Source organism: Exophiala aquamarina (genome assembly GCF_000709125.1).
Source record: "Exophiala aquamarina CBS 119918 chromosome Unknown aczIA-supercont1.6, whole genome shotgun sequence".
NCBI classification, from domain to species: domain Eukaryota; kingdom Fungi; phylum Ascomycota; class Eurotiomycetes; order Chaetothyriales; family Herpotrichiellaceae; genus Exophiala; species Exophiala aquamarina.
This window is the reverse complement of record NW_013550582.1, coordinates 821,342-849,127: the sequence shown is the minus strand read 5'-3', so window position 1 is coordinate 849,127 and position 27,786 is coordinate 821,342. Positions and strand designations below refer to the sequence as shown.

General features: G+C 50.0%; 9 protein-coding genes across 9 annotated transcripts; 5 read left to right on the top strand and 4 right to left on the bottom strand.

Annotated features, from left to right (window-relative positions):
- Window positions 1-1,292: 1,292 nt before the first annotated feature.
- On the bottom strand, window positions 1,293-2,251 carry A1O9_07701 (elongation factor 1-beta; the record flags this gene model as incomplete). Its single annotated transcript, XM_013403256.1, has 3 exons — window positions 1,293-1,902; window positions 2,117-2,156; window positions 2,212-2,251. 3 exons carry the CDS (start codon window positions 2,249-2,251, stop codon window positions 1,293-1,295), a joined length of 690 nt encoding a protein of 229 aa, XP_013258710.1.
- Window positions 2,252-5,046: 2,795 nt separating this feature from the next.
- A1O9_07700 (uncharacterized protein) lies at window positions 5,047-6,762 on the bottom strand (the record flags this gene model as incomplete). The annotated part of the gene is made up of 1 exon (XM_013403255.1): window positions 5,047-6,762. The coding sequence occupies one exon, from the start codon at window positions 6,760-6,762 to the stop codon at window positions 5,047-5,049; it is 1,716 nt and encodes a 571-aa protein (XP_013258709.1).
- Window positions 6,763-7,699: 937 nt separating this feature from the next.
- Window positions 7,700-8,677, top strand: A1O9_07699 (uncharacterized protein; the record flags this gene model as incomplete). Its single annotated transcript, XM_013403254.1, has 1 exon — window positions 7,700-8,677. The coding sequence occupies one exon, from the start codon at window positions 7,700-7,702 to the stop codon at window positions 8,675-8,677; it is 978 nt and encodes a 325-aa protein (XP_013258708.1).
- A 16-nt stretch (window positions 8,678-8,693) lies between these two features.
- On the top strand, window positions 8,694-9,847 carry A1O9_07698 (uncharacterized protein; the record flags this gene model as incomplete). Its single annotated transcript, XM_013403253.1, has 3 exons — window positions 8,694-9,411; window positions 9,462-9,650; window positions 9,702-9,847. Coding segments are annotated over 3 exons (1,053 nt in total), but the record flags the coding sequence as incomplete, so codon positions are not given.
- A 461-nt stretch (window positions 9,848-10,308) lies between these two features.
- Window positions 10,309-10,614, top strand: A1O9_07697 (uncharacterized protein; the record flags this gene model as incomplete). The annotated part of the gene is made up of 1 exon (XM_013403252.1): window positions 10,309-10,614. The coding sequence occupies one exon, from the start codon at window positions 10,309-10,311 to the stop codon at window positions 10,612-10,614; it is 306 nt and encodes a 101-aa protein (XP_013258706.1).
- A 554-nt stretch (window positions 10,615-11,168) lies between these two features.
- A1O9_07696 (uncharacterized protein) lies at window positions 11,169-12,380 on the top strand (the record flags this gene model as incomplete). The annotated part of the gene is made up of 4 exons (XM_013403251.1): window positions 11,169-11,441; window positions 11,497-11,709; window positions 11,809-12,135; window positions 12,246-12,380. The coding sequence occupies 4 exons, from the start codon at window positions 11,169-11,171 to the stop codon at window positions 12,378-12,380; spliced, it is 948 nt and encodes a 315-aa protein (XP_013258705.1).
- Window positions 12,381-12,639: 259 nt separating this feature from the next.
- Window positions 12,640-16,182, bottom strand: A1O9_07695 (uncharacterized protein; the record flags this gene model as incomplete). Its single annotated transcript, XM_013403250.1, has 4 exons — window positions 12,640-14,625; window positions 14,768-15,361; window positions 15,426-15,827; window positions 15,883-16,182. 4 exons carry the CDS (start codon window positions 16,180-16,182, stop codon window positions 12,640-12,642), a joined length of 3,282 nt encoding a protein of 1,093 aa, XP_013258704.1.
- A 999-nt stretch (window positions 16,183-17,181) lies between these two features.
- A1O9_07694 (ATP-dependent Clp protease ATP-binding subunit ClpB) lies at window positions 17,182-19,548 on the top strand (the record flags this gene model as incomplete). Its single annotated transcript, XM_013403249.1, has 1 exon — window positions 17,182-19,548. One exon carries the CDS (start codon window positions 17,182-17,184, stop codon window positions 19,546-19,548), a length of 2,367 nt encoding a protein of 788 aa, XP_013258703.1.
- Window positions 19,549-23,244: 3,696 nt separating this feature from the next.
- A1O9_07693 (uncharacterized protein) lies at window positions 23,245-24,263 on the bottom strand (the record flags this gene model as incomplete). The annotated part of the gene is made up of 3 exons (XM_013403248.1): window positions 23,245-24,065; window positions 24,132-24,163; window positions 24,220-24,263. 3 exons carry the CDS (start codon window positions 24,261-24,263, stop codon window positions 23,245-23,247), a joined length of 897 nt encoding a protein of 298 aa, XP_013258702.1.
- Window positions 24,264-27,786: the final 3,523 nt, after the last annotated feature.

The following is a 27,786-nucleotide window of genomic DNA, read 5'->3' as shown; positions in this document are numbered from 1 at the left end:
ATGAAGAGAGAGAAAAGACTCGGAGTTCATTGGTATGTAGATTAGGCACGAGAAGTTGGATAATTACAGTAGTAGTAGGGGAGCAGGTAGAGCCAAAGGATAGAAGGAACGACTACTGCTTAGAATGACCAGCCGGATGATCCAGGAGGATGCGGTTGGCTGATAGGTTCCGCGAGCCAAAGCATGTCTCAGATAATAAGACTATGGCTCACAGGTATATGCGGACAACCTCTATTTTCCCAACAAGATTTTTTATTTTGCCAAAACTTGGCACTAAGCCAAGCGATCCCTTTGCACATTTGGACTAGTATACTATTAGCGTGGAGCTACTAAATTTAGCGTGCGTCTATACCAAAATACCTCACTAAATAGTAGATTATAATAAAGTAATGTATATAATAAAGGACTACCGACATTAATACTTTAGGCCTGTCTGGAATACCTCCTAGGTCTACTTCTGGAGTCTCTTTAGGCTTCTTCCACTTATACTACTAGTCTACTACTCCTCTAGCTACCCCTATAGCTCCTACTACGCCTCACTTACTCGCTCTATTAGGGCTAAGTCCTCAGTAGAGTTTGAACCTACTTAGTACTATTACTCACTTATTGCTAGCCTTAGTGCTGCACTAATATATCTATCCTCAATAGGGAAAGGTACCACTTGCCCGTAGTGCTAAGTGTTGGCAAAATAAAAATATCTCTTAGCAAAATAGAGGTGTACGGGGTTCTCGGTACAGGGCTAAGTCCTTATCTTACATATCGACGCTTTGATAGCGATACCGTCACACGGGCGTGTAAGCAATCTGGAGCCCATCTATTTGGCCACAAAATCATGACGCCGACAGAAATTCAAACCCAGGTTGACTCAGCCTTGTATCCGAACTTTGCATACCGAAAATGTCACAAAAGACAAGGTGTCGATGAGTAAGCACAACATGTCGACATTTCGCGAGAGGGAGAGATACATAGCTACTAAATTTGGTTACTAAAACCTGCAGACGGCCGTTTTGGGATGGCTGCGATTGTGCTTCTTATTTCTCTCGAACGGGATTTGAGAGTGATCGTCTCATATTGTGCAGTAGTTGCATCTGTCATCTCGTCTCATCTCGTCTATCATGAAAAGGCATATCGCAAGTGTCTAGAAACAGGCCTGGGATTTGTTGTGTTGTCGAACTTGCCCCAATCTCGATATCCCATCGCGAGGCTGTGGGCAATATTCACAAACCAGGACCGGCTTTTCTCTGCAGGTGGGTTGCTATGACTGTGACTGTACCTCAGAAGACAGCCGCTCTTTACAGCTTTTGCATGGCGACAACGTCGGTTGATTGGACGTGGTCTTCGTCTTCCTCGATCTTTTGCTGGAGCTCATCCAGGGAGACTTTTTCATCCTCAATGACCAAGTTGACCTCCAATTTCTTGATACCGAAACCGACGGCAACCAGCTTGTGACCACCCCAAGTGAGACCATCCTGTTGAATGGCCAGGACATTCTGCGTAAGCTGGTTCATGTCTGTCTCGTCATCCCAAGGCTTGACATCAAGTATGACGATGGATTTCGCAGCAGGCTTGGCCTTGCCCTCCTTCTTCTTCTTGTAATCTGCCAGTCTCTTCTCGCGCTCAGCAACAACCTCTGGGTCTTCCTCTTCGTCGTCAGATCCAAACAGGTCAACCTCGTCGTCCTCCTCCTCGGCCGCAGGGGCGTCCTTGGGGTTCTGTGTCACTGCGAGGGCATCAGGCCCATAAGTGGTGAATGGCTTGGATGGGTCGCCGGGTAGTGTGGAGAAGTCAGCCTCATAGGACTTAACGTGGTTGTACCAGCGGTAGGCATTGGGGTACTGCTCGACCTTTGGGGCTTCTTTTAGAGCCTTGAAGCTCACAACATCGGCCTGCGATGGGGTAAAGCTAAACGATTGGCTGTTAGTTATTTATGTCCACCCCAGAGTCACAGGCAGAAGGTAAACGATTGCTCAAAAACAGGAAATTCAGTGGTGCAAGTAAATTGCGATTGGAAGTAGTCATTTTGCGGTGTCTTAAGCCGCCTCATCAACACGGACCAACTTTTTCTCATCTTTAAAACACGGGGTAAAAGCAGATGCATTAGACAGATACAACTTACCCAGCGATGTATGAGCGAGTCCTGAGCCAGTTGTTCAAGACTGCACAATGTTAGTAGGGATAGTTAACCGAAGGTTCTAGCACCGAAAAACATACGGAGGAGGCCACTATCGGAAACAAAGTCGGTGAAACCCATGGTTGCTGATTTTTGCAGTGTGCTTTCAAGTGTTGTCTTGTTGAAAAGCTCAATGCGGAATTGCAGATGTGGTGGTGGTCGCAGGCAAAATGTTCAGACTCATTCAGTCCAAATTCGAAAAAAGATGCACGCCGATGCCAAGACCACGTTTTCCACCTTTTGGCCTCGCCGCTTTTACATAATAGGTCAGGACCACTTCCCCAAGGCATCCCAAAACTCGCAGATAGTACTGGTGAAAATCCCAGCCTCGTTGCTAACAATCCAATAGTGACTGAGCATCGGGACTCTTTGAGCTCAGAAAGATCTAGATATCCCCCACGGTGTTGAAAGATCTTTCCATGCATCATGGGACAGACAACGTCCCGATGTGAAAGGGGGAAATGTCGCTCCACAGAATGCAGACAGAAGCGCCACATCTCTCAGGTTCGGTTTGCATAATGGTGTGTACTCCCTGTCTAGGAATGGGCTAGCTCATTGAAAGCGAGGGCTTGCATGGTCAACTCCCATCTTGGCCGAACCTCATAATTTGGAAATTCTCCCTTCCCAGGCCCCGAACTTGAAAAAATTTCCCAGGACTCGAATGTCATGATATCTCCTGACTTGTATCTGCATTCTCGGGGTTTCAAGACGCATCTCCCAGCCTTACAAATTCTATCCGGTTGAGATGGAGCTAGCCAAAAACCCTCGTTTGCCATTATGTGAGCACCGCTACGTAAGATTTAAAACGTTCTACTAACTTAGCGATCAGAACCGGTTCCACAACCGACGAGCGAAAGAAGATCAACGTAGGAAGCAGAAAGTACTAGAGGCTACCGGTGGCCTTTTCAAGACAGATTCTGGCGAATTGATTTTCAGTACCACCTCCAAGCCTGAAGGCGCGTTGCTGGCTTCAGCTGTGACATTCCCGACGAGAACATCGACCACGTAATCTGCACTCCCGAATAATATAGAACGGGCAGGTTGGCCTTCGCTTCAACAAGATCTTCATCAAGCGGATGTAAACCACCTAGTCGAAGAAGTTGCAACTAAGCTTCAAATAATATAGCCTCCCACCAGGCCTGTACCACCCGTCCCAGTTAACCAGCTTCATCTCAAGCGACTAACAGAGAATCCAAATTTTGATTATTACCAAGATATAATCCACGATTACCTCTACACGTATGACCATTTCTGGCCTGTTCTACTATTTCTACGCACCGATCCCCTTGGTGTTATTTTCCAGAGATTTCATCAATTTCCGACACCAACACTCCCACAAGACATCTTCGAACTCATTTCCCACATTAGACATAGTGCTAATTGGGGACGTGAGAAAATTGTGATCTTAAATCGATTTAATAAAGGTACACGAGTGCAGCCACAAGGCACGCCCCTTAAGCTATCTCCCTTGAAAACCCCAGTATGCAACACAAAACAACAGATCTTTCTAGATAACTAATGCAGCCTAGAGATGGTCTCATTACACGAAACAGGAGCTACAATCGAGAGTGAGCGATACTATCCTGAGGGTCAGAAACCTAGAAAGTTCAAGGGTAGCTGTACCCATCGATAAGTCTAACACGCAACCAACTACTAAGCTAGATGAACATTCAGTTACGGAAGACCTGACCAGACAGCCTCATAGGGACTCGGCCGCCAGTAATGTTCCTTCATGGCTTGAGAACATAGATACCTGCCCTGATAAATCAGTTTCTTCAAGCCCTGACTAGCTGACAATACCACGCTCGATCTTGACTGACTCAGCATCTCCTGCATCTAAGGGAGAGGCGTCTTTAATACTGGGGGAAGAGCCGCTGTCGGCTGTGGATCAGGATAAATCACCAGAGTTCGCAAACCTCCTAGCCAGGCTTGCCGATGAGTTCGTGGATCGGTTTCTTCTCCAACAAACTCATGCTGTATCTGAGGCCGAAGGGAGCTCTGCGAAATCTAGCTCCTCTGGTAGCACCTCGCGCCAAAAAGAAAAAAGCCTCCTACCACAGCTCCAACCTCAAATGCTGCTCGACATTGCTAAGTCAGGGCCGAAGCAGGAAATGTGGAGCTCTGATGAAGAAGATGAGGGCTGGAGTCGTAGGAAGAAGCCAGAACACGCTCAGAACTCTCTGCTAGATGAAGATTCTAGGCTTCTTGCATGCCCATACACCAAGTTCAATCCCCGACGATATTCCGAACGCAACCTCACTGAAAGAAATTATCATGGCTGCACCACCTGTTACCTGCGGGATATAAATCGACTGAAACAGCACCTCTATCGTGTTCATCGTCGTCCAGAACACTACTGTTCCAGCTGCTTCTCTTCATTCCCCTCTGTGAAGCAACTTTCGCTGCAAATCGTGCAGCGATCGTGTCTGGCTAACCCATCGCCCTTTGTGGAGAAGATGGCTCCAGATCAAGTGATTGCAATCAAGAGGTGTGAGCTTGGCAAAAGCCGCCTTGATGCGTGGTGCGATATCTACGCAGTTCTGTTTCCATTATCGGTACCCGGACCCGTAAATTGACAGTGTGTACTCCGGGCCTGTCCAGGATTTCTTGACGTTTGTTGAACGAGAGGCCCTTGTGATCTTGGCTAGCGAGATAAATAGTCGTTTGTTCGGGGACGCCGAGACCACCATGAAGCAGCGAGCGTTTGTAGACTCGGTCTTGGCGGATTCTGTTATAGTACTTCTACGAAGTCTTGAAAGAAGGTATGCGCGGGAGTCATCTACAGATCATAGGAGTATGTTGCCTCCAAGGCTGTAGGCAAGTCCAAAGAACACAAGACTGCATGGACTAAATTGGCCTCGCTGATCTACTCTATTCTAATAACCTTGAACGTCGGGCCAGGAAGTCTCAATGCCTTCCTTTTCCAACACATTGTGGAATGTCTCAAAAAGATCCCTCGCCCCTTGCACCTGTTGTGCCGAGAGACCGGTATCGAGACAGTGTGCGGCAAGACAGCCCGCAACTTCGCCAATATTCCACTCAACGGGGTGCAACCGATAGCAACCATTCGTGATATGCGTGGTGCCTATATTCTTGCACCCAGCAAGGAGGTTAGGACGGTCCGGTGGTATTAAAGCGCCCAGAGGGATCTCAAATGGACAGCAGGCGACATCGATGTAATTGTCACCACCAGTGGATGGATGGAGGTCAATACGATACATGCCAACGCCCACACTATCAGGATAGTGCTTTGCTCCCGCTTGGCCTCGAACTTCTAGTGAGAGGTCCTGCTCCACAATTGTTGTGAGAGCCTTGATACGGCGGGATTCACGAATGTATGGGGCCATTGCCAGGCCGTGTTCGGTACCAGTCACGTCTCCGCGGAGACGTAAGCCTGGATAGCCTCGCCCTTCTCCATCAGCTCGAGGACATTCAGTCTGAAGATAGTAGAGCATGCTGTACGATAACGAAGCTGCAGCATCGAGACGATCTTCATATTCGCGTTCTGAAATGTCAATGATTGGCCTTTCGAAGTAATCAATCATCGGCCAATTTACGAGGCATATATCTGACTGATACGCACCGGGTCGGAAATTGTCCTGGGCTGCAATTCGACGGAATGTCCAGAGATTCATATCCCCTCCTGACTTGCGCTGATTTGCCTGGACGAGTGCTGGATCGTCCTTGGGGTTGGGGGTGAATTGACGTTCCACGGTCTCGAGTGTTCGTGGATGTGGTGCGCTGAGACTGAGCAACGGGGCACCCCAGAATGCGGGATTGCACTTGCGCCAATAGTCATACTCTTCCGGCTTGGGAATTGTGTGGTCTTCTCCATCGATATGGTCAACTGCGAAGCAAATGGAGACCGCTTGCTGGTTATCAGGCTGTGCCACTTCGGGTGCACTGGGCTCCCCAGTATCGTTGCGGGATTCGAAGCCTGTAACATAAGCCGTGCCGGTCAACGGCAACAGGTCACCGAGTTCTGTCGCATCAATGACATAGTCTGCGTGAACTGTGAATGTTGCGCCCGAATCTATCTTCCGGAACTTCACCGAGCGAACGTGCAGACCATCCATCTGGGCCAAAATCGGTTTTGTCCCTTTGGCAATCACCAATTGCCTGCTCCCTATGAATGGCAGTAGCATCGCGTCAATGACGGCCACAGCAACGCGAGGCTCGTGACATAGTTTGCTGACATGTCCAGCTCCAGGATTGAATTCGGGTCTTCGATATGCCTCATTCGTCAGGGGATAATGGTCACGGTAATATTGCCGAATTCCGTCACGCAGTGCCCGGTAAGAGCGGGTGATACCAAATTGCTCGACCCAAGCATGCTCATCAGGAGGGACGGCTTGACTAGTCAACTGTCCTCCTAGCCACTCGAACTCTTCTGTTAGGAACACACGACGACCTCTGCGTAGAGCCCCAAGTGCTGCAGCAACACCACCTAGGCCGCCGCCAGCCACGAGAACATCTGTTGTGAAGGCTTGCGCCATCAAACATCTGTGGATCCTTGTGTTGATTGAATGTTTTCCGCTCACCTGGGCGAGGTGTGGTGCTAATTCGGAGTACATATCTCCAGGGTCACCCATATTGTCTTGACACATGAACTTCTTCCGGGATGATAGTTGAGCACACTTCTGTATGCCTTCTCGAGACTTGACGAGTGAGTAGTCTACCCGGTCGACTGCGCATTCGTTGCTTGGGAGCATTATATTCAACATGTTTTGACCAAGAACGCATGCACGAATTGCATTTGCGGTTGTTGCTTGCCGATACTCCCCATCTTATCCTAGAGCGGTATATTCTAAATAAAATCGCCCATAAACTAAATCTCTAACTAGGTGACGTCTTTACTCCTGTAGGTATGTAAAGCTCACATCCCCCACGCTGGCCTGCTGTCATATCTGCAGTTGTGGCTTGCTGGGTTCGGGGAATCTCGGCAATTCACATTAAGAGCTGACTTGCCTGTGGGCCTGCCACTTAGCTATCATTTTGCAAGCCCATGGAGATGCGAAATAACAATGAGGCTGACGACAACAAGGTCAGACTCTCCGGTGCCCGAAATCTTTATTTCGCATGAAAATGACATACCATGTTCTCCGTAACAGTCGTCCACGCCTGCATAGTCCCCTTGGCTCACCAGGCCCCGCACCTGGGTGCACTTCAATGGACTTTCATTAGCCACTTAGGCAACACTTTAGAGAAGGCTTAGTAGGACGAATTGCAATGTGGTTCGTCCCTACAGTAATGTAACCTGCTTGGGTTAGCTAACCTGCTTACCACATAACTCCAGGACACAACCTCCCATCCTCCTTACTGCCACCAAGGACTTCAACGTTGGGGGCTGCGAAATCCACACGGGCGGATTGCTCCCTTCTATCTCAAGTCACTGAATAAGTAACATGATTCATGAAATGATGCCTCGGGCTTGTTCTAGCTGGAAATACACCTCACTTCACAGCGGATACACATTCTTTGATTCTGTTCTTCCATCGTAACGCATCCACATCTTAGACGGAAGGAACTATGCGTGAGCAAGACGACGCAGGTAGTGGGCTAGAGGACGATGCATCCCCTGCTAGAGACCACGAATTTGATGCAACTCGGAAACGTGCCCGTGAATCGGGCACTGACCGTCGATACCCACGAAAGAGGGCTCTGAAGGCCTGCCATGTATGTCGAGCAAGAAAGACGAAGTGTGACAACGTCCAGCCTACCTGTGGCTTCTGTGCCTCCATTGGCGTCCGGTGCTCTTTTGACGACACCGAGAAAGACCATTCTTCTTTCGACGCTGCTAGCTTAGAGATCCTTCGGCAACTGGGCCAGATTGCTACTTCTCAGGAGGATTTATTGCAGATTGTTCGCTCTTTCAGCACCGTCCAGACACCTCACGTGGCCTCAGATGTGGCTTCATTTACTTCAGGCCATGTTCATCAGGCTATATTTGACCAGAGTCAGGGCGCCGGTGGTTTAGAATGGAGCACGAATCCAACATTGTACTCACCGACTTCCCACAGGCTTGATGAGCAACAGGATCACAACGCCGCACCACTGTCGTCGGACACCTACACAAACCAGCGGCAGCCAGACTCTGCCTCAACCACCCCTGCAGCATCTGGATGTGCTCCTGCCGTGAGATGGTTCGGCTTACTAGCGAATGATGCTCCTTCCGAAATTCTTCAAGATGCAGAGCTCCAGTTCGCCTTTGATGGTACATCTCTCGAAGTCTCTGCCATCTCGGACGAGGACAACATCACTCCATTACAAATGGCAACGAGGATCGTGGACAAACAGCGCACACCTCGTGATAACCTGTCCGATAGATCGAAACCCCTCTTGGACAACGGACCTCCAACACAACAAACAGAGGAAGCACTATGGCAGGCATCAGAGGGCATTTCACTCCTGCCATCAGAACAAATGTTCTTCGAAAATTTCTTGCGCCGAATCTGTCCGTGGGTACGCATCTTCCGTCTCGTTGTCTGTTCTGGGCGTTTAAGTTAATGCTCTAGTCTGATAGCTCGACCTTTTTGATCCAGCCTGCACGTTTTCAACCAGCGTTCCGCATCTTGCGATCCGGAACGCGGGGTTGATGAATGCTATCTTAGCATTGTCGTGCTACCACCTCTCCCTTGTCCAAAATTCTAGTATCGATGAGCGGCCCAGCCCAAACACTGCACTGCAATACTACTACCAGACTCTGCATTACGTTCAGAAAGCCATGCGCTATTCAACTTACCAAACTAGCCATGAATTGATGGCGACAACTCTCATTGTTTCCACGTATGAGATGTTGCGTGAATCTCGCAAAGATTGGGAGCGGCATCTTCAAGGCGTGTTTTGGATTCTGCGATCTCGACAGATCAATGTAGAAATATCCGGGTTAGAGAGTACCACCTGGTGGGCGTGGCTGCGCCAAGATATATGGGCTGCCTTCCGTGAGAAGAGGAGAACATATACAACCTGGACTCCCAAGAAATCATACTCAGAACTCACGGCGTATGAAGTTGCCTCTCGGGCTGTATGGATTCTAGCTCAAGTTATCAATTTTTGCGCTCGTGAATCCGACACAGAATCCCAATCCGCTATCTCGAGCCAATTTGAGACGGCGAGAGTTCTCCGAAATATGCTTCATGAGTGGCGATCTCATCTGACAACTGCGTTCTCGCCGCTCCCAGCCCGAAATCGTCCGGGGTCTGAGGGGTTCCAACCTCTTCTGATACATCCTCCCTGTTTTGGTAATGGCTCTCCCATAACTGGCAGATGGAGGCGCTGATTTCGTGAAAAGGGCTTGCCATGCAGATTCATCATGTTTCTCAAATCATGATACTCGTCCACGAGCCTAGTAACGGGGGCATCGAATTTTTCAAGCAACGTCAGAAGACTATTCAGCGGAGCATCGAGGTTGTTTGTGGTATAGGAATGACCTTGACCGATGATGCGTCAAGTCTTGTATCGTCGCAGTGTCTTTTCATCGGTAAGCACAAATCTCTAGTGCGTATTGAAATGCTGATTTCACATAATTTAGCTGGCATGTTCACACGTGATAGTCAACAAAGAAAATCCATTCTTGATATGCTAGACTTATGTCGACAGAGGTGTGGATGGCCGACACATCCATTGGGGGCAGAACTAGAGCAGATCTGGGACGAATCTCACTTGTCCCCAAAGGACGCTCCGTAAGGCAGACCGCAATCAATTACTCTTACAACGTCTGCTTAAGTGGAACTTTTAAGTTGGGTCGCTAGTAAGCCTGGTTGATGCGAGAGACGAACTCCGCGACACTCCCCGATGGCGGGATCTGCCAAGGATGCTCCCACGCTTGATTTGTCCTGGATTTCTGGAGAATGTCATGCATGGCCGCTTGCCGACACTCCCCAACAACTCTCAACCCCAGATTTTGATGGAGCCGGCCCAGGACTTGGGATTGGGATTCAACCTCGAGGCTTCAAATTCTAGAAAACAATTGTGTTCTGACGGCACCAACATCTATAAAGCTATGCCCTTCTACATTGCTGCTGGGTTCATTGCACCTGCTGATTCTCTCTATTGGTGAAAGCTTTCCGACCTATCCTGCGCTGTGCTTTCAAGAAGGACTTCTGTGTTCAGGTGTCTGTTTTGGACAGACAGCAAGTATGACGGTATACTCTTTCCTACGCCTCATCGTGCGCAACGACGCCATACGAGTCGACCCACCAGAGATATACAATTTGAGAGTACTTGCATTAGCAGCCTCAGCATGCTTCGCTGGAGCATTGTTCGGAGTTGATGCAGGTATTATCGGCGGCGTCCTCCCAATGCCAGACTTTAAGAGGTGTGTCAAATTCACCCTCAGTATCTACGACTCTTTCGGGATGAAGACATGCGAATTTGAGAACAAAATTCTAATTCTGGCTTCCACAGGGAGTTTGGACTTGACAGCCGCCCAGCCAGTGCAGTAGCTAACCTTTCTGGCAATCTCGTCACTACAATGCAAGCAGGTGCTGTTGCAGGAGCCTTGATCTCGAGTCCATTTGCAGATTGGAAGGGCAGGAAACCCGCGTTATTAATCGTGGCAGTCCTTGCCTTTGTTGGAGGTCTAATGCAAGCCTTCTCTTATGGCAATTATCCTTGCTTTTATATTGGAAGGTAAAATACAGTTCTTTCTGGAGACCGCAATGGGGGTGTGATGCAATCAGAGCTGACAGCTCTCGTTCCAGATTTGTTGAAGGTATTGGCCTTGGTGGTGGTACTATGTTGGCACCAACATATGTCTCTGAGAATTCACCCCGTGCAATTCGTGGCTTTCTGGTTGGTTTCTTCCAACTTTTGCTGGTGGTGGGTAGCATGATGGCCTACTTCATTAACTATGGTGCTCTACTTCACCTCTCGGTAGGTCGGATTCGTCCTAATCCTCGAAACCCGATGTCTAATGTTGAACTTCCCCCAGGGAAAAGCAAGTTGGATGGTTCCTCTTGGGTGCCAGTCAATCTGCCCTTTCCTCCTGTTCGTAAGCATGCTCTTTTGCCCAGAAAGCCCGCGGTGGCTGGCTTCAAAGGACAACTGGGAGAAGGCGAGCAGCATCTTATCAGAAGTCCGTCATCTCCCCATGGAACATCCTTATCTTCAGCAGGAGTTGCTCGAACTGCGCACTCAGCTAGAGCTGGAAAGAAGCTGGGTTCGAGATACGGGATTTTGGTCGTTACAAAAAGAGTGCTGGACGATTGCTGCTAATCGCAAACGTGCTCTGTTGACGGTTGGCCTCATTACATGTCAACAGTGGTCTGGTGTTAGTCATCCTCCCCCGTCCGCCAGCGTGCAGCTCATTGAATCTTCTTCATCAGACCGGTGCCATCAACTACTACGCACCTACAATTTTCAAAGGCTTAGGTCTTTCGAGCACTACCACTGGACTCTTCGCGACGGGTGTGTACGGGATCGTCAAAGTTGTTAGCTGTGGCATATTTATCCTCTTCATGGCAGACTCGCTGGGCAGGCGCATATCGTTCATGTGGTCTGGTATCGTGCAGGGCTGCTGCATGTTCTACCTCGGATTTGTGAGTACCTTCAACCACTCAATCTCCATATTCTGCAATCTAGTCTGCTCCTGCTATTCACCATTTCTCCTGCTCTGGAGTTCTAACTTTGTCCCAAAGTATGTTCGATTTACCCCGAACGTTGGCAAAGCAGACCACCCTCCCCCGGCAGGGATCGCTGCCTTGGCCATGGTATATGTCTTCGCTGCAGCATTTAACATGGGATGGGGCCCTGTAAGCTGGATTTTTGTTTCAGAAATCCCAACCAACCGATTAAGGGCATACAACGTCGCTCTGGCCTCTTTAACTCACTGGGCGCATAATCTCGCTGTGTCCAAGGCCACACCCGTGATGTTGCTGGCGACTCCCTACGGCGCGTATTTTATCTTCGGCTCCATCAATCTCTTGATGGGTCTTGCGGCATATTTCCTTCCCGAAACAAAAGGGGTGAGTCTTTGCTTGTAATTCCCCTTCCTGCATAGTGCAGAGCCTCATTTTCACTCTCTTTTCCTCTCTCTTATAGTGTCATTGACTGACCATTTCGATATCGTTAATAGATTTCACTTGAGCGCATGGACGAGCTTTTTGGAGCCGCGGATTTCTCACACCTTGATGATGTCGGCTTTGCTGCGAAACAAGCGAAGGAAGTTGCGGAAGTGGAAAACATCGCCCTGCCTAAGACCAAGCCTTGATAGCTGGACAAGGTGCTAATCATTGCGATACAGAGTATAGATCGCTATGTAAAAATCAATCACGCCGAAAAGAGGAATGTATAATGTCGAGGCTGTACCAGCGTTCTATGGTTTGACTCTTGTGATGTTTCCCTCAACATACTGTCACTGCTGTCGACGAACCATGCTAAGCAATGAATTTAATAATGACGCATCAATCGGAAGCGAAGAAGCTCCTACGTACAATGGAAACCAAAACTCTTCGGGCGTACTGTGTCAGTCAAATGACCAAGGCGTAGCCGTCCACCCAACCGCCAACCCACTTGGTCACCCAATCCGCATGAATCCCATCGAGAACTCTCAGATGCTTACTCGCCTGCAGAGCCTTCTGTCCATCCAAGGCAGACATCTCGTCTCCAACAAGCAAGCCATGGTAGAAGTCCAGCAACTTCACCGCAGGATTCACCTGCAGCATGGCCTCGAGCTTCGCGGCGGTGTTCAACTCGCTCACGTCCTTCTGCACGTGCTCGATCCACGTGCTAAGCGGCACTTCCCTGATGGTCGTCCGCGGGTTTCCAATGGGCTTTGCGGCGGCCGTCTCCAGCGCGGAAATGACCTGAGGACGTAAGTCGTCCCACGTGGTGGCACGTGCGTTTTGAGGGTGGAGGACTCTCGCGCCTGACTCTCGTCCTTCAGCTGCGGTCTCGGGACCTCCTCCAACAAGCGCATATTCTGCGAGCGTGTTCGCGAGGACATCGATGGGCACCCAGTCGATTTGGTTGTTCCTCCCCTTGCCCAGGGACCTGGGGATCATTTTCAGATGAAGACTGCTGCGCACGAGGCTCGGGAACCACTCCCACTTGTTCCAGCTCCCAGGCATGTGGGCGGGCCCTGCGACTTGCCCAACCCGCACGATTGTCACGTCCGTGTTGTGCAGCTTGTTGTCTGCCGCGGCGTGCCCGAGGATCCTCTCCGCGATGTACTTGCTTTGGCCGTAGCCCATGGGCAGTGGGGCGGAAGTGTCGGTGAGGATTCTTTCCGGGATCGGGTTTTCGGTGGACCCCATGACCGAACTCACGGAGGAGATGAATGTGATGCGTGTGCGGCGGGTGGTGGAGGAGGAGAGTTTAAGGAGGTTCACGACGCCCTGGAGGTGCGGCGCGAAGGTCGGGAGCGTCAGATTGAAGTTCACTGGCCACGCGTTATGGATAATGGTGGTGGTGGTTTGTTTCAGGCGTCCGTAGATCGCGCTGTCGAGTCCTAGCTGCGGTTTGTCCAGTTTGGTCTGTAAGAATGTGACGCGTGCAGTCGGGAAGTTAGTCGGGAGGCCGCGTGCTTGTGAGCGTTTCTGCTGGAGGCCCTCCGAGTCCTCGGATCGATTCAGGCAGTAGATGTGCAGTACGGAAGGATCTGAGAGCAATACTTGCAGTAGGTAGCAGCCGATTGCACCGGTCGAGCCGGTGAGGAGGACTACCCTACCGCCATTGAGCTCCACGCCGGAGTCGCGTTTGGTGAGTGCGTCTATCGACCCAGCAGATTGTGCGATCTCGTCGACTAGGGAGGTGTATTCTCGTATTGTCTTTTCGACCATCTCGGCCCTGGAGAGCTGTTTCGATGTATCTGACGCATGGTCTTGGCCGGCTAGGTCTACTATTGCATTCGTGAGTAATTTGATTGTTGGGTGTGCGTAGACTGTGCTAATCCCCAGATCTGGTAGCGCAAGAACAGCCTTCAAGCGACGTGTCATCTGGAGTGCCTGTAGGGAATCCATCCCTGTGAGGAAGAAGTTCTCGTCCTCTGCAAACGCTCTCGACTCCATGAACCTGCTGACGGTCTCCGATAGGAAGGAGGCGACGGCCTTGAAATCCTTACAGTCAATTGACCGTCCAGATATGTCGAGGTCTTCCACATCCAGGACGGCTAGTTTCTCAGCATCCGTGTATAGTTCATCGATCTCTTTCTCGTACGACTGCAGAGTGGGTCGTCTCTGAATTGTGCCTTTCGCCGAACGAAGTATGGGCTTCGCCGGATTGACGAACATGATGTGTGATTTCTTGATCTGAGCATGACGTGGGCAATCTGCGTTTGCTGTTTGAATTGTGGGCCATAGTTCCTCGATGATTTGCGCTCGTTGTGGCGTCGTAAGGATGGTGGCCTCCTCCATTTCAACTAGGAGGGCAGCCTGGAATTTCATCGAACCAAGCACAAGCACTGATTTGACCTTCGGATGCGTTGAGATGGTTTGCTCCATAGTGGTTGGATTTGTCTGATGACTCACAGACTTTAGTTAGTAGGTTCATCTTCGAGCAATTTGGGGACAGGGGCGATGAAATATAGGAGTGGACGGGCTCAAGTCTATGCAAAGGCGTCTGGTGGGTCCTTGTCTATTGATTTGGAAATAAACATACCTTTTCGCCAGTAAGGAAGACGATGATATCATCTCCCCTCCCACGATAATGCCAGAGATTTCTCTTAGAGGGATGCGCCACATACAAATCACCAGTCCGATACTCTTTGATGTTGGGAAAAACTTTGAAAACAGGTTGTTCCTTGTCAGCCTCAGGATGGCGGACGATAACTGCTTCATATTCTCCTTCTGAGGCTTGTTGAAATTCAAACTGGTATCCTGGATTGAACTGGAAATATCTCCACTCCGCAGTCGGCCAGTGATCGGCCGGATATATGGTGGGAAATAAACCAGTCTCTGTTGTTCCAATTATAGAGAAAAATTTCATTCTCTCTGAGATTCTATCGCCCATCGCCTGGCTGATTGTGCCTCCAGAATAAAATATTGATGCGAGATTTTGGGAAATAAAGTCTAGGAGCTCTGGTTTGTTGGACATTTCTTCTGCTACCAATGGCACGATGGCAGCACAGTCTGCAGTAGTATGTTTAAGTCCATCCGCAAGAACTTGTGCAGAGGGGATTAGTCCTGCAGGTGGAAAAATGACGGTTGTCTGTCGGTATATTGCTCCGAGAATTGAACCGAACATGGAAGCGGCCTGGGACTCTATCAGCTTGATGAAAAGATGCAATTAAATGTAGGTCGGTGGGGAGATATCTTACATGGAAGGGAGGAAACAAGAAAAACAGTCGGCCTGGCGACCACATAGCGTGCTGGTTGTTATACCCACTGGGGCCATCCAGGCTGACCCAGTACAGCCAGCTATCAGCAAAATCATGCGTCCAGATTATCGGTTTAGGTAGGCCTGTGGTCCCAGAGGTGTGCAAGACCACGAGAGGATCCGTATGGGCCTGCTCAAAGGATTTTGCGTATGGGTATGAGAGATAGACTTTGCTTAGAAGTTCATCTACGGTTGGAATTTCGAGAAGTTCAATTTCATGAGAAGCGACTATCGTTGTCACTGCCTGCGGTCTTGGGTTGGGTGTGACCAATTTGCGACATTTAAGGAGATTGAATAAATTGATGTGAGCTGGCAGGCTGTTCCGGGGTGAGGTTAGCAGGACCTAGCCCGCTATGTCAGCAAATGAGTTGTTGATCGATACTGTTTGCTCAAAGTACCTTGTACCCTGCTTTCACTGCACCTAGAAGTAGTGCATTATACCTGACGTCAAGTGGTCCAATGTATGCCAGAGTCTCGAAATCGTTGCCCGGCCCTATGGTATTGTGCAGCCACCAGGCAAGACCGTTAATGGCATTAGCTAAATCTGCGTACGTGATCTTCAGAAATCCTTGGTCATATCCAGTAGAGGAGATGGGATATTCAGCATAGATCATCTTAGGGCTCTCCCTTGCACGTCTGTCAACGACATGGTTGAGGAGTTGTCTCCGTGGTGATATGGAGGGTATTGGTTGTGTCATGGTGATTGAGACGTATTCTTCTGTTTGCGAAAGAAATCATTCCACGCAAGACTGGAATATTGGTTGATGGGATTGCCCCATAGCAGGTGTTGTTCTTATACCAAGCTGCCCTCACTGTCAAATAAGAGCCGTGTCGAGACGTTAGAGGTAGACCCTCAGCACGCTAAAGTGGTCTCAATCATAATCGATCTTACATCAGGCATGCTCTAAGTGCATTTTGGAAAGAGCAGCAATGCAGCTTTGCACCAATTGGCGATGCAGGTTATCACAGCCATATCGCATGGCAGTAATCCCATGTCAACAGCTTCGTCGATCTCGAGAGATTGGTGGGTTTGAGATGACCGACATAGTAGTCAAGAGCATGCATAGCAGCCAGTTTCGAAAGGCCAGAACGTTTGAAATCAAACCAAGTATCCGGACATAAGTATTTCACTTACGTGAATGAAGCTGCTCGGCCATCACCGAGACTTGCAGTAAGGGCTAGGGTTTTGACACGCTTGGTCGCCAGACTTACGTACAATTTGACTAGCTCCACCGGCAACGCCATAGTGCTCTCGAAGGTCCGCAAAGCTAGCAGACTTACATGCAGCTAAAATGATAATTCGTAATCGTCATGGTTGACATCCTTGAGGTACACTTTGGAGCCTTTAATCCGATAGTTCTGAGGACTTGGCGTCTCCATCACTCAGTGGGTTGGAACTTGGAGGCATGCACAAGGGGGAAGGAAGAGGATGAGGGTGTCGAGGATAAAGCGGCAGAACTCTGATCCTAAAGGAGTCTTTAATCTTGGCACCCTAATCCCTACTGGGATACTGACATGTGAGGCTGCATCTCGAGGCTTCCAGAAACTCCGCTGTGAGGTAGCGGATCATTGTATTTCTATTGCACACTCTTCCAGTTCCGTCGCAAAATTGAGATGTATGCCTACTTGCTTGATCACCGATAGCACTCGTTGCCTGCGCACAGCGCTTCCAACGATACAATAAATCAATCATAACGATGAACGCCTCGAAATCTCTGCTCGTTCGGCGAGCCATCAATTCGCGATCGTTCACCTCCCCTTTGCTCTCACGTGCTGCGACACCTTCATTAGGACTTCTTGCTAGGTCGGCAAGAGCAAGAAGATCTGTAACACCTGCTATTTATGCTGTTCGGACCTACGCAAATGGCAGGCCACACCCCCCTGGCGGTACACATCGGATGAATCTGGGTGGCGAGCCGGAAAAGCTTGCCTTGGAGGAATATGGTGTCGACCTTACACAGCGTGCCCGAGATGGGAAGCTGGATCCTGTGATTGGAAGAGATGGTGAAATACATCGGACAATTCAGATCCTCTCCAGGCGGACAAAGAACAACCCCGTATTGATCGGTGCCGCTGGGACCGGCAAGACCGCTATACTCGAAGGGTTGGCGCAAAGAATAGTTCGAGGGGATGTACCAGAGAGCATCAAGAACAAGAGAGTCGTATCCTTGGATCTTGGTCAGCTGATCGCTGGTGCTAAGTTTAGAGGTGACTTCGAAGAACGACTGAAGAAAGTTCTAAAGGAAGTAGAAGAAGCACACGGAGGCGTCATTCTCTTTGTCGATGAGCTTCACACGCTTCTTGGTCTTGGGAAAGCCGAAGGCTCGATAGATGCTAGCAATCTATTGAAGCCTGCCTTGTCCCGAGGCGAGTTGCAGTGTTGCGGTGCTACTACTTTAAACGAATACCGCTTGATCGAAAAAGATGTTGCTCTAGCTCGGCGTTTTCAGCCCATTCAAGTTGGCGAGCCCTCGGTACAAGACTCGATTTCCATATTGCGAGGCATCAAGGACCGATACGAGGTTCATCATGGTGTCCGTATCACCGATGGGGCTCTGGTCGCCGCCGCAACCTACAGCAATCGTTACATAACCGATCGATTCTTGCCCGATAAGGCCATCGACCTTGTCGACGAAGCTGCTTCCGCACTCAGGCTGCAACAGGAGTCCAAGCCTGATCCAATTCAGCGGCTCGATCGCGAGATCATGACCATTCAAATCGAATTGGAATCTCTTCGCAAGGAGACTGATGTCGCATCCAAAGAACGTCGACAGAAGCTCGAAGAGACCCTCGCTGACAAAAACAAAGAGGTAGCTCGTCTCACCGAGATTTGGGACCGCGAGAGAGCCGAGATTGAGGCTATTAAAAAGACAAAAGAAGAACTCGAGAAAGCTCGATACGAATTAGACGAAGCCAGACGACAGGGAGACTTTGGACGAGCTGGTGAACTTCAATATGCCACAATCCCAAAACTCGAATCTCAACTTCCGAAGGAAGGAGAAAAGGTTCGCACAACGACCGAAAAGGGCGAAACCCTGATTCATGACTCTGTGACTGCCGACGATATCGCGAATGTCGTAAGCCGGACTACAGGCATTCCAGTCACAAAACTCATGGCTGGAGAAGTTGAGAAGCTTATCAAAATGGAAGACAAGCTGCGTGAGCATGTGCGTGGGCAAGATGAAGCCCTAGCAGCCGTCGCGAATGCTGTTCGTATGCAAAGAGCAGGACTCAGCGGTGAGAACCGTCCCATAGGGAGCTTTATGTTTCTTGGCCCAACTGGAGTGGGGAAGACAGAGTTGTGCAAGCAGATTGCCAACTTCCTCTTCAGTTCTGAATCTGCTGTCGTGAGATTCGACATGTCTGAGTTCCAAGAGAAACACACCGTCTCCAGACTTATAGGCGCAACGGCGGGATACGTTGGCTATGAGGACGCTGGTCAACTGACGGAGGCTGTTCGACGAAAACCATACGCGGTGCTCCTCTTCGACGAGTTTGAGAAGGCTCATCGTGATATCTCCAGCTTGCTTTTACAAGTCCTCGATGCAGGCTTCTTGAGTGACAGCCAAGGTCATCGTGTAGACTTCCGCAACACCCTTGTGGTGCTCACCAGTAATCTCGGTGCAGATATCCTGACAGGAGATGGGGCAGACCTCGAGCATGTGACCCCCGAGCAGAAGAATGGAGTCATGGAAGTGGTGCAAGCATCCTATCCTCCAGAGTTCCTCAACCGGATCGATGAGTTCATCATTTTCAACAAGTTATCAAAGTCAGCGCTAAGAGACATTGTCGACATTCGAATCAAGGAGCTGCAAGGTCGCTTGGACGATCGACGAATGAAGCTGAACGTCACAGCTGAAGTTAGAGACTGGCTTTGCGAAAAGGGCTATAACCCCCGGTATGGCGCGCGCCCACTAACCCGTTTGATCCAGCAAGAAATCGGACGGCGGTTAGCCGACAAAATCATCAGAGGAGAATTGAAGACCGGTGAAACGGCTGATGTGGTAATTGACGAAAAAGGCGAAGCTTTGGGTATAAAGCTTGCTGCCCCGATCCAAGAATAGCTTTGATAAGTTTGATTTCAAGAAGGTCTAGTTGTGACCAGATGATCCTGGTATGAGGACTCACTCGTTCTCCAAACCCTCAGCGTTAAACGCAATCAACACACGACCCTATTCAGATGGTCATAAATCTGCTTGAGGCATCATGGCAGACCATCGATCACACCCAGTCTTCATTCAGCCCGCAGGAACTCGACCTTGAGCCGTGAAAGAACCAACAATCGGAGAACGTGTGCACCGTCGTCACGAAGTTTCCTCAGGCTATTTTCTAATCAGACATTCATACCAACCCTATCTAGACTCTCTGCTCGGCACTTCGGAGTTTTACGACGGGATACCGGAAAAGGAGATTTTCTTAAGGATCAATAAGAACCTCACCTCATCGTTCTGGAATAGGCAGCTGCTTTGATGACATTGGCGTCGGGGCCGTATGAAACTTGACTTGGCACTCTTGTGTGTCTATCTATTCATTTACATGAGTCTATATGCGCTATGCGATGAATTTACGCCGTGTTCAAACAGATTTCGACACCGTCTACTGGGAGACGATTCAACGGTGTGCGTGTGAGAGAGAAAAAGAAAGAAGGCGCGAAGGCACTTCCTTGTATTATATATATGTAATTCATGTACTTTACTGTATCTCAGCTCGAAAAGATAGTTCGCTCTGGACACGGGGTCCGTTGGTCAGGCTGTCAATTGAAAAAAACTCGATCCTACTTGGATTGCATAATGAATTAATGGATTACTACTACTTATATATACGAATAATAATCTCGTTGTCCTATGTTCTCAGAACGCAGCCCGGATCCCATCACGAGAATCGCCCTGTACTTCGAATGCAGCAGGACCAGCCCGCTAGATTAGATTGATACGAAATAACATAATTAGTATTCAAAAGTCCAGTGAGATCGTCAGCGTTCCCTTCCCATCCCCGCGAGCCCCCATGTGAGGTTATATCAACCCATGTGCTTAGTAGTAGAAGGATCAATGTAGGTAGGAGTGAATAAGACTGATGCGCAGGTTGTGGGTTGCGCGCAGCCGGGCCGAAGGTAGGAATCGCATTCCTCATAGGCATTGGTGGGCGTGTTGGCACACAAGGCTGGCTCTTGGCGATACCCTTCCGGAGTGCCCCCAGCAGCCCTTAGGCGGCTTAAGTGGAGGGGCTGAAAGGCTTCGGAATCCTTCGAGCTGCACCTCGTGACGTGTGACTCACGGAGGAATCAGCGGTATAAGATAAGAGTGAATGGGGGGTATTCATCTTGTTTTGTCTGCGAAGGGAATTTGAGTAAAGTAGTCTTTGTCGAAAGTCAACGCCGTCGACATCAGTGGAAAATTTCGCAGGTGTTTCGCTCAAATTGCTTTCTTTTTCTCATATCTTGATATAGCGCTTTGAAACCTTGTTAGAAAGGCTTTGTCAGAGCAATCGGCGTTTGGGGGAACCGACTCTGAGGGATCACAACCAACGACAGGCAAAAAGGAGAGAGCCAGGAAACAGTCAATATCACGTTCATAACACTCAGCCCGAAGCTGTGAAGGGACGATGCCGCGGCAGCAGGGAGGATCGAAATATGCACCCACGCTCGAGATGGCGGTACATCTAGTGAGCTGGGGTCTCACTGCCCTCCGCAATTTATCAATCATGATCTGGCAGAGCGTTACCAGTCGCAAAGATTGAGGACCCGAAGTTCAAGCGGATCCTGACTTGGCGGATAGCCTTACGACAGGTGGTATAACTGTCCAAGAGACGTGCGGTTGAATGTCGGGGGTCGACAAAGGAGTTCCTCATTTCAAAGTTTCAACATCTTGGGGTCTTTGGAAGAGCCAGGCATCGATCAGGAAAAGGCGCAATGGTGTGAAGGATCTCGGCTGTATAACAGTTTTTTCGGTTCAGTGTTATCTCCGCTCAACCAGCCAGCGTTATGCCTTGTTTGATTTGACTCCACTTCTGATTATGTGGTTGTAAATTGGACTCGACCTATCCATCGATCCAATGTCGATAAGGTTGGTCTGCCAATAGCCAGATCTCATATTTACCTAGTCACCGAAACCCTCGCGGAGCCATTCAGTCTCGAAACACCAACTTGCAACCGGCTGGTATTCGATGGATCTTCGAATGGGTGCTGGGACCTGAACGAGCGGTTGTAGCTGCAACTGAGCATAAAAGCCAAGCTGCACGTACATAGTTGTTGATTCTGCTAGAACCAACCGGTGGCTTCATTCAGACTGTTCTCTTGGTTATGGTGAGCGGTCGCCGTCAAGGTGATGGATGTGAGTTTCAGGAGCTTCGAGAGGATAAGACAACATCGACTTGACAACCGTCTATATAGTCTCTCAGATGAACATTATGTAGACTTTGTTCAGGGTTGTCAGGCGTCAGAAAATGCACTCAGATTGCCGTAGTGGCCAGAGGAGCTTAGCTCAAAGTTGACGCTCAAATGAATTCATATAATCTTTGAGACTGTCGTTCTTGTGTCTCCTGTACAGGATCATGAAGTACCTGTTGTCTGTAACCGAATCCAACATGACCATTAAACCCGGAATTCCTGGCGTTGCTCTGGGGATTTTTTAGTGATTTGAGACAGCGCGAGGAATGGACGTGCGTCCATGCATTCGGAGGCCGATTTAGTGATAAGCATTTGCATGGATGTCTGTCACCTTCAACCAAGGCTGAAGGTGTGACACAGATGGTCGTTTCTCAGGTTGAGGCCCATGAACAGCTGGTGGCTAACTATTGTGATTTTGCATGCGTCGAGCCATTCGTCCTCCCAATTTGATGGTTCTAGGCGTTCTAGCATTGGTAAAGCCATTCCATAGACATAGCCCGCCGACTAGTTACGGCGTCATGCTCTGTCACAACCGATAGCGATGTTATAAAGACACTTTCCAATGTTGAAGTTGACAAGCTTCAGAAATGTACAGCTGTTGCAGGTATATGCTCAGTTCCGCCATGTGTCAAAGGCGCAGCTGACAAAACGAGATCCCAAGCTGGTGATGTACGTAAAACACGCTTGAGCTGCAGATCCCAACGTTTTTTTTTAGGGCGCAGGTACCAAACTTTGGCGCCTGCGCAGCCTGCGGGTGCATTTGCCCTCTGATGTATTCTTTGAAGCTTTGCAGTGCATAAATTAATACTGAGATCTCACCGGATGCCAATACTGGTTGATGACGAAGCCCCCTCGAACACTGATCGGCATGCTCCAAGGTTCAAATGAACAACAAGATATCGTCTCAAGCACCCTGTTCAGTGGGGAGAGAAAACATGACTCGAAGCCTCCTCTAGCTGCAGTGTAATAGTCGCGCAAAGATGGGTATGAGGAAAAGCAACAGGAAGATAAAAGTACATGTTGAGGTATACATTTTGTACAGCCGCTGGTTGGTAGGGGAAAGATCAGACGTGCATGAATCGGCGACCTGCGCCAAAACCCCACGTCGACGACTTAACCAGGTCATCTCATCAACCAGGTGATGGGCTGTGTTGCTTTGGAGATGGCCGGCAGGCGTTGACGGTGGTTCAATTAACATCCAGCTAAGGAGTAGTCCCTATTGTCCCATCTCTGAGGACACGTTGTAATAATCCGTCTTCCACTAGACTGAGAAAGTCAGTCTATCTTGCCGATACAAGAGATTTAGCTCTTTTATCCGACGTGCCCAATTATGCCAGCGATTGGTAAAGAATGGAAAACCGCTTGGCATCAATCATTAATCATATCCTGGTAAAACCGGCACTCCTCGTTGACGTCGCCAGAAGTTGGCTCTCTGGCCCCATTCAGAGGTGAGAAGCCAACCTCCCCATCGTTCCAATACACTGGCAGAAAATTCCCAGGAGAAGTCGTTGAGCCAGTCTTCTCCCCAGATGGTCATCTGCCCTGTATCTTCAATTTCACAGGCGATCGTACATGTCTCAGTGAGGAAAGTGTTGGCATTGGCGGGCCCTATGGCTATGAGTCTGTCTCTTAAGATAGGCGAAGGGATCATGTCTATATAAGCATGATGTGGAGTAGAAAGTTGTAGTTGCGTAGGCTTTAGTGCACTCGGTAGTGTAGGTTCTAGCGCAGCCAAAGTGGCTAAATGTGTCTGTGGGTTCGAGATGACAGGAATCTCGAGGAGAGGGGCAAACATCTGATGAAGTGAGCGTCGAATCTCGCGAATATTGTTGGGAACGACAACCACGAGATTGCCGGGGTCAGCACTCGTTTGAGATAGAGGTGTCGACACCGTCGCCGGTAGTGTAACAGGGACGGGGCCTGTGGCGTAAGGATGCCCAGCTCCTACTCCACTGAGAAAGTTATGAGACGGAGCACCATAGGCGAGATAGGCTGAGGGCGAGGCTCTCAATTCGGCAGGGCTGACAGATGGTCCTGGTGAGCTCGCCTGTGAGCCATAGGCGGCTTTGAGAGATTCGTTTTCTTGAGCGAGAGCCTGGTTCTCACGGCGAAGACGTTCGACCTCTTCCACCTGGACGCTGTTCAGTTCTCGTTGAGCAGCCTCAAGCTTGGTGAGATGCTCTTTTCGTCTTTGGCCTGCTGTTGTTAGTTGCGGGATTCTGACGAATGCGGAAAGGGTGGTCCCGCGCATAGACCACTTACGGAAGACACGTTGGGCGTTTCGATTGTACTCTCTAGTAGTGGGTCAGTATTTTGGGGCATGGAGATGAAGGGAGGCGAGATGATGTACCTCTTCTTTTCTGCCTTGTTTGAATCATTGTTAGAGTCGGACATGGCGAAGAACTGAACGATTTCACTACTGGTACGATGAATGATCTCTGTGGCGACCGACATCATTCAAGTACTCGGAGCAGTTCATGGATTGACGTGTACTTGCGCAAAGCCGTAGTACGTAAGGTCAGACACCGAGAGAAATGATCCGCAGAAGTAAAGGGTTGGTCTGGTGGCTTGTCCTCCAGTGGACTCACCAGGGCTTGAAGCTGAGGAACCGGAAGAAAGTCAATTGCAACGGCAAACGTGCAGAAACTTATCAGGCCAGAATCAAAGGGAGATGAGTGAAGCCTGACAGGAAGAGCGTGGAAGGTATGATTGGACAGCCACGGGGTTCACGAGGATAGTAGCGCAACGGTGGTCTGCAAATGGATTGAGGCTAATGAAAGGTCGGCAAACGGTCAGTAACAACTCGAGGCGTGAGACACATCCTTCAGGGCACAGGTTTGGTGGACAGTGGCCTATATCTGTGGAGAGCGGCACTTCGAACTGATCTGCAAGGCAAGGGTTGGTCAATTGCAGAGCGGAAGCTTGGGGGTGTATTCGCAATTGATGCATCCACTTTTTTTACTTGGTTGAATATTTTCCGAAAGCGAGAACGGGGAAAAATCAAGAGCCCGGCAGGTGCTATTGGATTGCAGGCTGGACGGGATCCAGCGGCTCGACCCAGCCTGGAAAATGTCTAGTTAGTACTAGGGGGACTGTGTGAACTGGCACCCTCGACTCGCCTGGCCTGCTTGAGTGAGGGAGGAACGAGATGCTCCGGAGCCAGGCTGGGAAGCAAATGAAACAGGCGCAAGCGGCCTCTCGCAAAGTGAACAAACCATTGGAAAGAGGAGTTGTGGTGAAAACGCCACTGGGACTAGGCTGGACAAGGATGGGGTCCCTTCGTCCCCCCTTGGAAGCACCTAGCAACTGGGATGGCCCAAGTTGTAAGTGTCAGATGCCAGATCGCCGCAATCCGCAGGCCGGGACCGCCGTTCGGCAGCGAGCGAAGGGCTTGAAGGGGAAGGATGACGGAAAGTGAGTGTTGGCACTGGCAAGGGCAGAATAGATGGAAAGGCAAGGCGCCGTGGATTCTGCGACCCAGAAGGACGGTGATCTCAGATTTGACGAGCAGGGCCCCTAGGAAGGGATTAGCTCGACAATAGCAGTTTGCGCCCGTCCAGGGATGTTCACCAAGGGACGGGGTTGTCTTGCCGTAGTTTGTTGGCTCTGCGCTAGAGTGGCAGCCTCTTTGGAGTGGCTTGCCGGGTCCGCATTCTCAGCCGCGACAGCGAGAGGCTGTAAAAGCTAATCATGAATGGTGGGTGGGTGTGTGTGAGTGCAACGTCTCACATTTGCACCGCCAATTGAGTAGTGGTTGGCAGTTGCACGTGGCGGGCCTCAAACAAGCCGGTGTTTTAGTCTATAAAAGTGTATCCGTATATATGATTTACGTGGAAAATCAGTATGTGTTGATGTTGGTGTTGTAGGAGAGAAGGCTGTCGTCAGGTTGCTCCTAGTGAACAGAGACCCGGCGGCCAGCCATGGGGTCTAGTAATGGCTAGGGGTTAAGGGTTGTGGTGGACTTAGTCGCCTAAGGCTGGTATAGAATTTATGCTCCGCGCCCAATGATGTTTGGAGCTGTCATCTCGCTTTCATCAGCCTATGGGTTATTATTCGCTTGTGAGGACAAAGTACGGATTGGAGGGCTTGGTTGCACCGCTCACGGAAAGCGGAGCGAGGTTCAGCTCGATAGGATTTTTCGCTTACCCTCAATAGATCGCGTAGCATCCTTGTAAAGCTGGACGATCGAGACAAGGATGGTAGATGGCATTCTGTATGGAGAAGTCAGTGGGGTGGCTATGTTTTCTAGTGAGCTGGTTAGCATGCCCAGTATCGACGGACGAGGTTCCTGCGAGCAATAACAACGGTTTGAATGCTCTTGTTGCAGGAAGGGTCCAACAATAGCAGCCCAGCCCGGTGCCAGTTGTGCTAGGGCCGTTCCAAACACAACGGGAACAGCCACTTCTCTCACCGGCTGTGCTCATGGCCAGTCTATGCCGGCTCCAGCTGCACTCGAGAACAGAAATGACAGCGATGATGGGGAAGGGGGTTTGGACTTGCAGAAGCCACGCAGCGGGTAAGTGTGGAAAAAGTCTATGTAGCTGCAGTCGAGTGAGGGAAAGTACGGTCCGGTGTTGTTCCTGGCTGTTTGAGGCTTCTCCACTCTGCCACTAGCCAGTGACCAGTGACCAGTGACCAGGGACCACCCACCACTAGCCCAGCTGGGAGCCAAGCATCGGCGAGCCCATGCTGCGCAACACGGCGTGCACCGAGCTCGATAATCAGTTGCGAGTACTCCGTGCGGAGTATGGAGGACCCAGTTCATCGTAGTTAGAGCATCTCGAGGGCTCTTGGGGCCTGGTAGGGAGAGCTGTAGATGTCTGTTCCCACTGCCTCTGCCCCAATCAACCCTGCCAGACTGTTGTGGTGCAGTGCTCGGTATCGAGGGCATCTAGGGTGTTGGACGAGGTACGGTGTACCCCTCCAATGCCAATGCCAGTTGCGGCAGGCGGAACCCGCTTACGAGTAAGAGCAAGTGCCCACGGAGTGCCCACGACTCCACGAGTAACGCGTAACGAGTAACATACGAGTCCTCCGTACAGTACCAGAACCCCGCCTGCCTTCCGAGCGTTCCTCCCTAGTGGTGCTAAGTGGTCCCCCCACTGCGGCTTCCTCCAAGCGATCTCCTCGCACCCAATCGAGGCCCCAAAATGTCATGGCCAATGTCATTCTCCGGGCTTCCCTTTTCCGCCGTTTCCCTCCCTCATTCCTGCAACTGTTCTCTTGTTCCATCGTAGCACAACTCGTTTCATCGGCTACCGGCAATTAACCTGTGTGCCAATCATTTGCCTCCCTGCCCGCAGCCCAGCAGGGCTTACACAAGCTGTGAGACATGCTGTTTACTGGTCAAAGGTGAGGACAGACTCGCTTCGATGTCCAACTCACTACCTAGCTCTCTAGGCATCTTGCACAAATACAGTATGTAACACCTGTTATCGATGCTATCCTAAGGACTCTTCGGCTGTGTGCTGGATATTTCTGACTGCCAGGTTCCCATGAGACCCGGACAATCAGGGAGCAGATCTTTCCCTTGTAAATTCACAATCAACCACAGAAAACCTAACTTTAAAGCAAGTACGGAGTATTCGGTACGCCGTCAAGCTTCCCAAGCCACTGAGAGCCTGTGGATGGTCCAGAATCGGTCCATTGGCTCTTTTGTGCTTCGATGAAGCAGTCCTGATTGCTGGTTACTCACAGCGGATCGGATCAAGCCCCATGACACAACACCATGCTGTGCAGCGCGTGCTTCCTGGTTGTGGACTTTGTCTCACCAAAAGCACCCCGAAAATCTACTCTCCTCTGTGCAACTACCATGGTTCCACGCCTCATACCGTGCTGCATGCTGTCTTAGGTATGTACACGTGCGTTCCTCACTTGTGTTCATCCAGTACTGGAGGGTCACCAACATTCCATCAGA